The following is an 11,365-nucleotide window of genomic DNA, read 5'->3' on the forward strand; positions in this document are numbered from 1 at the left end:
ACCGTTACGCCGTCGATTCAAGAATTGATTGACTTTTGAAGCTATAGATTGAATTAAGCATTGAATAAGATTGAATTATGATATTGAGAATGTATAATCTCATTTCATATTTGATTTGGAAAATATCGATTTCGAGTCGAAGAATTCAAATTGTTTGAAGTTGGAATGAAGTTCAAAGCAATTAAGATTTTTGAATATCATGATTGGATTGAGCATATTTTTATAAGAGATTGTGTTGCTGAAACTTTGAAAGATTTGAATACTTCAAATCGAGATTGAGGTATGAGTTGACGTCGATTAAGAAAGGAATGAATACTCGAGATAGATTGATATTCTCGAGTTTCCGTTTAAATCACATACTTGCATGTTATATACTCTTAATTGATTTATTTGATTTATATGATTTGGTGATTAACATGAGATATGTTACATTTGATTGACTAGCATGATATATGTTTTACTTGTTTATTTCGATAATTATCGATTGTATATTCATAATTTGAATATATGATGATAATGAGATTGCATCTAAGATTTTAGATTTTTTAAATCTGCTTACTTTTCTTATGCTATTGATTGATGAGCTTGAGTTATAATTGGTGAATATAGCTTGATGCATCTTGATTTATATGCATTCATCTTGAGCCAGAAACCTTGAACACAGAGGACAGAACGACTCAAAGTGCAAGGGACGTTTGGAGTCTATATTTGAGTGGCATAGGTTACAGAACAGTACCTATAGTCAGATAACTCAATATAGTGTTGCCAGAGTCCTGGGTTGAGAGACTCCACATCCGCCTGAAGGAGAGTGTTGGTGGTAATGTGGTGAGATATTTTCCCTCGGGATCCCAAGAACTGAGATTTAGATTTGATTTCAACATTAGATAGCTCCTTTCTTTCAACATGCATTGCATTGTAGCATTATTCATAGAAGATCGTCTATGAAATTGAAATTATGCTTTGATATGTTTACATGAGATTTCATGTTATGTCGTTCATACTGAGAGTTATTCTCACCGAAGTTATCCGACTGTTACTTTGTTTGTATGTGTACATTGCATCAGGTTGGGGGAAAGAACGAGTCAGAGACGACCATGATAGAGCGAGATTGAGCTTTAGAAGTGGTGCTCCAGGTTAAGTTGTAGAATATTGTCAAAATAAAAACTTACTTTTGAAAACATGTTGAATTTTATAGTATCCAACTTATGTATTGTAAAGTTTTCGCATAGTCTAGAGAATATAGATTATGTTGTGTAATGTTGGATCATGTTTTAAGTGAGTTTATAAATTGTTGTAAATGTTGTATTTTCAAATTTTGATGTTGGACTTAATTTGTATCATATATATTTTGATAGCAGCAGCAGAAATAAGAGCAGACATGTTTGGCCCAGAGATCTTGCGCAGAAGAGCCTAGAATTAGCGCAGAAGCGCGGAGAAAACAGAAAACTAGGAATCTGGGGGAGAAGCTTCTGCGCTTCACCAAGCGCAGAAGCGTGAAGCCTCGCGCAGAAGCGCGGGAGGTCGCGCTTCTGCGCGGTTTGTCCATTCAGCGCAGAGGCGCTGAATCTAGCGCCTCTGCGCCGAACCCAGAATTTAAAAAAAATTATTATTTGCTGCTACATATTTTAAATGCTGTAATTATTTAATTATGGTATTTTATTATACGAGCCTCGAGGTCCCACATAAGTGCTATTGGTGCCCTTATGTATCTTGCAAATTGTACTAAACCTGATATATCTTTTGCTGTAAATTTATTGACAAGATTAAGCTCATATCCAACAAAAAGGCATTGGAACGAAATTAAACATATACTCTGTTATCTACGAGGAACGACAAATTTGGGATTTTTGTACTCAAAAGATACCAATCAAAGTATAATTGGTTATACTGATGTCGGATATCTATCTGATCCACATAAGGTACGTTCCCAAATAGGATATGTATTTACTCATGGAGGCACTGTAATTTCTTGGCGTTCAAAGAAACAAACACTCGTGATAACTTCATCAAATCATGCCGAGATTATTGCATTATATGAAGCAAGCCGTGAATGTGTGTGGCTAAAATCAATGACCCAACATATCCAAAACTCGTGTGGATGATTAGTAGACAAGAAGTCTGTGACGCTATACGAAGATAATGTTGCATGTGTTGCTCAAATAAAAGAAGGATATATCAAAAGTGACAGAACCAAACATATCCCCCTAAGTTCTTTGTCTTCACCCAAAATCTTGGGAAAAATAAAGATATTGATATCTGTTACATTCAATCAAGTGAAAACTCATCAGATCGCTTCACAAATGTACTTCCTACGACGATATTCAAAAAGCATAAATATAACATTGGGATGCGCAATCTACGAAATATGTGAAGAATCGTTCGTGTTAACATGCGAGGGAGTTTACGTGGTTGCACTCTTTTTTCCTTACTATGATTTTTATCCCAATGAGTTTTTTCTAGTAAGGTTTTTAACGAGCTAGGCAGTATAAAAACACGTAATGAAGACAGTTATTGTATCACGATCATCAGCTCACAAGGGGGAGTGTTGAAAATATATTATTAGAGTTGAATGTTGAAAATTATTAGAGTTGAATGTTGAATATTAGTGTGTGATGTTGTAAGTGTTGATGTATTTATTTTTGGGTTAATCTCAAATGAGGATCTATAAATAGGCCTCAACATTTGTGATGAAAAACACAATTGAGATAACAAATTTTATAAAGTATGGAGTTTGATATATTTAGAGTTTTTGAGATTTTATCTTTTTACCATAAATTTTTACTTTTTTCACAACAGTTACATGGGTTTTGATTCCAACAAAAAAATAAAAATAATTTTCACAATGTTGCGCATTTTCAAATTTTTACATGGAATTTTGGTGTAAATAATTATATTTTCCTTCTAGATTGATAAAAAGGATATTTTTTTTACATTTTATGTATTATTTTACAAAATTAGTTTCAGCGACACGGGCGCTTGCTCAGACCATCGGATTAGCAAGGACTTTTATTAAAAGACGAGCTATGACACATATTTCATTTTCACAAGGATATATAAATTATGCATTTTCGATATTTAATGGAAGGTTTTGGTGCAAATAACGTACTCAACAAAAATTTACACCGAGTTTTTTTTTAATCCCTTTATTTAATTATATTTTTCCAACTATTTTGTGGAAATCGACTTGTTTTTTTTTTCCCACACTTCCACAACATCATATATGTTTTTTTTTTTTTTTGTTTATGCTTCGACATCTAGTATATATACGCTGGCATAGCCAACAATTGGGGAAGATTTTATTGGAAAAAGTTGAGATGTCACATACACAAATCTTGATGGATGATAAATTGAGAGACAAAGAATGAAATATATAGTTATTTCTTAACCCCAGTTGTTATAATTAAAACTTGAGTCAAACGCAACGCAGGATGATGTAAAGACGTTGAATCTCTGTCCTTCACAACAAACGGTATCCTTTAATTATATATTCACTTTAAAACTAAAATTAAAACTAAAACTAAAAGTGATTATATCACCTGGAGAAAATCTTGTCTTCTTCATTGGAAAGATCTCAAACCCAGGGCAGTGGTTACATCCAGTTTCCATGCAAACCCTGCGTTTTCCATTCGCCACACGTCACATGCCACCGTCGTCGACGTCTTGGGTCGTCCCGGCTGCGTCAACCGGACCCGACATGCAAACGACGGCAAGTAACGGGGCAGCTTCTCCTTCACCACCAGCCTCACCGTGTGGGCCGCCGTGGCCCCTTCTCCGCCGCCCTGGATCATCCTTCTACAGGCTTCATTCACCCAGACCACCTTGTTCGTACAGTCTGAGACGAACCCGGGGCACGCGTCCATCTCCAGATTATCGATCTTTTCTCTGTCCGAAAACCCTAAACCTACCCCCGCAGCACTGTCTGCGTACGCCTCCGTCACCCGCTCCACCGCTATCAACGTTTCAACGACGGAGCGGGAATCCACCGCCTTGTGATTTACGACGCTGTTACATAACTTATACGACGGATCCGAGTCGCCACACATGAATATCGACGTATTTTCTTGGGTTTTTTGGAAGCTTATGACACCGAAAGAATCATCATCTTCTGATCTCTCCGATGCCGGTAGCAGCTGAAGGGTCACCGTATCTTTCTCCCGGGACTCATCTCCGACTACTGGTTTTTCCCCGTCGCCGGTTTTTCTTGTCACCGGTTGTTTGTTTTGCTTGCCACGAACTCTAACGTACCTTCTCTTGGTTAGTCGTCGGGCAGTACTAGTTTTAGTTTTGGCGGAGTCGTTTCGCCTGCTCTGATCCACGGCGGCGCCGGAGATCTGTGGATCTCCGGCTACCGGCTTGGGAGCAATTGGCCGGAACTTCAGCATTACCCAGTTCATGGCCGAGTAGTACTCATCATCCTCCCTCGATTTCGAAGCTTTTGCCTCAAAACTACGCATGTATATGTATATCGATCAGTGCATGTATATATACAAAACACCTCTCCGATTGAACAACGAGAATCTGGGGAAAAGGGAAAGATTAAATGGTGTCACAAGGTCACAACAGCAGCAAACAAAAGCAAAAAAAATAAATAAAAATAACTAAAGCGTGCAGTATAAGGACACGTGGGAGGCCATGAAAGGGAAGATTGATGCAGGAGTGGACCAATGGAAAAGGAAAAAAGAGGATAGACACCTTAGCTTGCTAAAGGAATCATGGGAGTGTACTGTGAAAGTTCCAGAAAATAGACACCTGTATGTTCACTTTGATCTCTTTTATTTGGCCTAGCTAACTTGTTTAATTTCTCTATTGATTAAACAAACCTTCAAAACCAATTAACTACATCCCACATCATACTATGCTTGATTTTTTTTTTCTCTTACTATGCTTGATTTTTTTTTCCTTTCGATCCGACACGTCAATAATATCTGACGTCATTTATTTTGATAATATCTAGTGATTATAACATATATTGTAGTACTCAGATTAGAATTTTCGGTAATTCGAAATATATATATGTTAATTATTTCTGGTAATTCGAAATATATATATGTTAGTTAATGAAATCTTTATATCTCGTATTGGTATGATATTGTCTACTTTGAAAACAAGCCCTCATGGTTTTGCTTTTGAAAACACTAAAAGGCCTAGCTCATACAATTGAAGATATCATTCAATATATTAACATTATCTTGATCTTCCAATTTGGGACTTTGGTTGACTACCCAACAATCCTTCTCTCAAACAAAGTCCCACGATCATTCACATGGTCCGGACCTCCCCTCAATCCGTCCTCCAATCGAGGTCACTCCTCTTCAATGCGTTGGACCACACGTCTTACATGAAATACCGGGAGCATCACCCTCGAGAGCTTATCACGGATCTTACCGGGAGCCCCTCCTTCGTTCAAGTCTTCGAGGATTTCACCCGACATTGGCTCGATCACCCTCTCCATAAAGAAAAATCGTTCTTCCCAGCGAATTTTGAAATACCGGGAGCATCACCCTCGAGAGCTTATCACGGATCTTACCGGGAGCCCCTCCTTCGTTCAAGTCTTCGAGGATTCCACCCAACATTGGCTCGATCACCCTCTCCATAAAGAAAAATCGTTCTTTCCAGTGAATTTCTCCAAGTCAAACTTCAGTGATCCTATTTCCTCCAAAGCGATTCCCACGGACGGGGGTATTTGTTAATCAATGAAATTCGGATATCTCACATTGGTATATATTGTCCACTTTGAGCACACACCTTTATGGTTTTGCTTTTGGAACCACCCAAAATACGGAGATATCATTCCATATATTAACTCATGATCTTTCTCTTGATCTTTCAATGTGGGACTTTGATTGACTACCCAACAATATATATATTATCTATTATCATTCTCTATAAATATGCAGTTTTCATTGTGAATTACTGAATTTTATCTTGTATCCCCCATTTCTTCATATTATGTGAAATCTCTCGTCTTCTTTTTTGTTAATCCACCACTAATTTAAATATATTATCTAAATTTATTACTCATATTTTTAATGGTAAATTACTCACGTACAATACACATACATTTTTCTAGTCTATATATATATATATTTCATTGCATTAAGACTATATTTTGAGTGTTTGTATATGAGTGGATCAAAAACCTATACAATTAGCAAAGTTAGAGGACCAATTTTACAATTCTTCCTTTTATATTTATATCTCGATAAATTATTGACTTAATTATAATATGTATATTTAAAATAGTTGATAAACTTAAACAGTTTAAATATGGAAATAGGTGTTGAGGTGAATTGAATCATAAAATATTCCTTGGAGAAAATTATGATGCCCTCTATGTCACTGTAATTGATATCATCCAAATGTGACGATCAACGTGGAAAAATTGGATTAATATGATTGAAGGGGCAATATATATCAATCCAAATCCCATCCATTAACAATATCATCTGGCTATCTCATCCCAGTTCATGAACATATATATCGCAAGATATTAATGTGAATATCGTGAAAATATTTAATGGATTTTACAACTTATATATTCATGGATTATTCTATACTACACTTGGAGTACTTTTTCCCCCATGATGTGATCAAATATCAACCATTGTATCATCAAGACATATGTCAATTTTCATAAAAATATATAGGTCCCACGTGAACTAATGGTATTGAAATAGGAAAAAAAACACTTCTGGTGTAGCATAGACTAACCTTATATTTATGTTAACATCTTGCGATGCTCATTAAATATCCAAAAACAAGCGCCTCAAAAAAATATATAAACCAAGTATCTTCATCTCAATTAATATCAACCAAACAAAGTAATAATTTAGGAGGTGACAATTAATAAGAAGAGTGGTTTCAAAGTATAAGGAGGAGGGAGGGGAGGTGCGTGGTATAAAATCATTGGATATCTAAAGATGTGAGATAAAGGTGCGTGTCTTAGAAATTGGTTGGGTAGTAGTAGCCAATTACAAGGTGAACACGTACGTAAAGTAGTGGAAAGGGTAGGGGGATTGCGTGTCACTTTATGCATATTTTTAAAATTCTCTCCGTTGCATAATTGGGAGGGTAGAGCTTTCATCTTCTACTCAATATCCTATCTGCTTCAAAATTTATAATTTGGTTTTTTTATTGTTTTTTTTCAATGATTTTAGTCTTTTATAGTTTTATATGTTATCTTTGTTTTTTGGTTTTTATTTTCTGTTAATTTTATTTTTTTGTTTTTATGTGACGTCGATGTGATGTTGATGTATCAAGTGACACTTAAACGGTTCTTTGCAAAAAATGTTATGACAACGGAATTCGGATATCTCCATAATGGTATGATATTGTCCATTTTGGGTAGAACCCCTCATGATTTTGCTTTTGGAACCACCCAAAAGGTCTCATACCAATGAAGATATCATTCCATTTATTAACTCATGATCATTTCCTTGATCTATCAATGTGGGACTTTGGTTGATATCCCAACAATCCTCCCCTCAAACGAAGTCAGGCCATTATTCACATGGTTTGGGCCTCCCCTCAATCTGTCCTTCAATCGAGACTACTCCACTTCAGTGCGTTGAGGCACACGCTTTACATGAATTTCTGAGAGCATCACCCCTCGAGAGCTTAACACGGATCTTACCGGGAGCCTCACCTCCTACGTTTTAATTCCGAGGATCCCACATTGGCTCGATCAGACCATGTCTTTGATACCACTTGTTATGACAATTGAATCTGGATATCTCCATAATGGTATGATATTATCCACTTTGGGTAGAAACTCTCATGGTTTTGCTTTTGGAACCACCCAAAAGGCCTCATACCAATGGAGATACCATTCCATTTATTAATCCATTATCATTTCTTTGATCTACCAATGTGGGCAGGGGCGGAACTATAATTTTACTTCATTGTAGGCTATTATAATAAACAATAAATAATAAAGCAAAAAAAAAAACAAGATATTCTAAAAGATCACAAACTAATTACCTTTAAAAAAAAATTTTAAAAAATTATCTATGTTATTAACTGAAACGACCCTAACTCTATAATAAATAAATATGCGGAAATTTTTTTTTTTTTATATACTTAATAAAATATGTACATATATGCCCATACATATATGCACAGAATAAAAATATTTAAAATAAATAAATAAATAAATAAATAATTAAATACTTAAATAAAAATGCATTCTTAAAAATAAAATCAATATCTGAGTCAAACATTTAATTAAAAATACTGCATAATTAAGATGAATAAAATTCGCATGCACTGAAAATAATTAATAAAATATTCTATCTCACAACCACTGAAAAATAATAAAAATGTATCATGCCGACATAAATAAAACATGCATGTGACTCAGACATCTGTCACGGTCACGGGGTCACTGCATGTCCGCTCATACATCATCGCCTCCGGTGGGAGCTACATCCTCCTCTGTGTACTCACCTGCACCATACCAGTGTAGTGAGCCTAGAGGCCCAACATGCTAACATAACAAGGGTTTGAAAATAATTTAAAACAATTCAATACTAGTACATACATATACATGAATGAGCATGCTTCAAAAATACCTAACATATCATAACTTAAATTAAATAAACTTAAATAACATAATACATAACAATGTTGAACAATTAATTTTCTAACATCGCATGGTTGTATCCGTAGTGTAACCTTAAATCATATATTAAATACTGATCAGCGTGGAAACCAACGTACGTGGCCGGTGACGAATCACCTCTTAAATTGGCAGTAAACTGCCCTTCAATCATATGGGGACGAATCCCCCTTAAATTGTCACACTACTTCAACTTCCAACATAAAATATTTTCTTGCTCAATCTTAAACATTAAATCATGCATAAAATATCATTTCATGAATGCATGTACTTGAATAAAATGTGTGTCCTTCATATATATTTAATTTAATTTCTTACTAACATATAATTATTAAAATAACTTCAATGCATAAAAATAATTAAATATATAATCAGGACACATGCAAATTTCTCATGGATGGTCCTGGACTGCTGGCCCTAACACTCAAGCCCATTTACTTAAATCTGGCCCATTAACATACTTAAGCCCAATATCTTAAACTTTAAGCCCAAATAATTATTCTAAGCCCAATTAAATCAATAAAGCCCATTAAAATACCTTAAGCCCAATAACAACTTAAACTGGCCCAATGGGCCCAAAAACTCAAAGACTGGCCCAATAACTTTTATGGGCTCAAAAGCCCATAAAATTAATGGACTAACTTAATTAAAATTTTAAAAACCCAAATAAAATTATTTGGGAGCCCAAATAATTTTATTTCAATTTAATTGGCCCAAAAACCCGTTACTTCATAAAATATTTTAAAAATTAAAAGACTCGAGCCCGGCCCGTAAAACCCAGACCCGGACCAACCTAACCCGACCCACTAACCTACTGACCCGACCCGAGCCACTCCGACCCGGCCCAGACCACTACCCGACCCAAACCCAACCAGACCACCCAACCCGACAACCCCCATATTCTACCCAGCTCCTCCTCGGCCGTGAGCAGCAGGCTTTGCGGCCTGCTGCCGGCCAGCTCCGGCCACCCTGACGTGACCCACGCCCGGGCGGTTCCAACGAGCCATACCTTGACCCATCTCGATCCCTACACAGTCCTAGCGAGTGACGCTTCGGAAATCCCGAAAACTTCCGACCCACTGTGCAACCATGGTTTCTCCCGCTCGGCCGGCTCTCGACTAAGACTTAGACCGGCCTTGGATTGACCCTATGAATCCTATCACACCTAATGAACGCGAGCCAGCAGCCTAGGACCGTCCATGCAAGGAATAACGTGAGATGAATGAACACGCACGGTCTAGCTTCAAGAACACCAAACTCGATTCATATTTCTGAAAAATTTTTGGACAATTCAAAGCATACACAACACACACCTACGGATATCTGATAGGTACAAAACATAGGGAAGAATTCATGCCTTGCACCGTAGAATGGAAGACGAAGGCGTAGATGACGATTCCGGGACGACGGGGCGACGAGAAACCTAAAAATAAAACTTGAGGGGATCGGCTATGGAGTCCCTAAGACTGTCTCGACCGATGGAGAGGATGGTGAATAGTGGGGTGTCGGCTGAGCTTAGGGAAATCGTGGGGTTGGGTAGCTTAGGTTTAGGTTTTAATTAATAAAATAGGTTTTAGGTAAATTAAAAATTATTATAAGGATTTTAATATATAACATATATTGCTTAGAACTCAAATAAAAAAAAATCTGATAAATAATTGAAATTCCCGAAATATTAATTTAGGAAATTTTTAAAGATAATAAAAAGTCATTAAAATGGCTTAATTTGGATAAAAATGGACTCCTAAAATTATATAAAATTAAATACTAAAAATTTTTGAGATAATAAAACTAAAAATAATATTTTAGGGCTCTAAAAAGGCTCATAAAATAATTTGGCTAGAAAGTTGTCATCTCGTCCGTCCACGGTCCCGTCTACGCGATCAAATAATTAAAATACTAAAAATCATAAAAATCACTAATTATGGGTTAAATGCTTAAAAAAATAATTTAAATCATGCACAAATACTTCACATAATTATTTAACCCATAAATCTAAAATTTAAATAATTAATTATCCTAATTATGCATGCGGATTTACGTATTTAAAAATACCGGGTGTTACAATTCTCCCCCCTTTAAATTGAATTTCGTCCTCGAAATTAAAGTACTTACCCGAACAACTCCGGGTAGCGAGTCCTCATGTCTGCCTCGGTCTCCCAAGTAGCTTCCTCCTCTGAGTGATTCAGCCACTGGACTCTGACCATCGGTATGACCCGCGTCCTAAGTCTCCGCTCCTCCCTTGCTAAGATCCGCACTAGCCTCTCCTCATACACTAGATCTGGCGGCAACTGTAAGGGCTCGAAATCCAACACATGCGACGGGTTGGAGACATATCTCCGAAGCATAGATACATGGAAAACGTTGTGCACTGCCGCTAGCCCTGGTGGTAGAGCTAAACGGTAGGCCAACGTGCCAACTCTCTCCAAGATCTCGAATGGCCCTATATAACTCGGATTAAGCTTGCCTCTCCGGCCAAAACGCACTACTCCCTTCATAGGTGACACCTTCAGGAATACGTGATCACCTACAGCGAACTCCAAATCTCGTCGTCTGGCATCTGCATAACTCTTCTGCCGACTCTGAGCAGTCCTCATCCTATCTCGAATCTGAGTCACAATGTCAGTTGTCTGCTGCACAATCTCAGGACCCAGCAAAATCCGCTCACCAACCTCATCCCAATGCATAGGAGATCTGCATCTCCTCCCATACAAGGCTGCATAAGGAGCCATACCTATAGACGACTGA

General features: G+C 36.9%; 1 protein-coding gene across 1 annotated transcript; it reads right to left on the reverse strand.

Moving 5' to 3' along the window:
- Window positions 1-3,371: 3,371 nt before the first annotated feature.
- On the reverse strand, window positions 3,372-4,649 carry LOC140884885 (uncharacterized). Its single transcript, XM_073291766.1, has one exon. The coding sequence runs from the start codon at window positions 4,452-4,454 to the stop codon at window positions 3,558-3,560; it is 897 nt and encodes a 298-aa protein (XP_073147867.1). The 5' UTR covers window positions 4,455-4,649; the 3' UTR covers window positions 3,372-3,557.
- Between the last annotated feature and the right edge of the window lie 6,716 nt (window positions 4,650-11,365).

The sequence above is a fragment of the Henckelia pumila genome, chromosome 2, assembly GCF_033568475.1.
Source record: "Henckelia pumila isolate YLH828 chromosome 2, ASM3356847v2, whole genome shotgun sequence".
NCBI lineage: Eukaryota > Viridiplantae > Streptophyta > Magnoliopsida > Lamiales > Gesneriaceae > Henckelia > Henckelia pumila.

What these genes read in the sequence shown, in the direction of transcription:
- LOC140884885 (XM_073291766.1), bottom strand. Translation starts at nt 4,454, where the DNA reads ATGCGTAGTTTTGAGGCAAAAGCTTCGAAATCGAGGGAGGATGATGAG.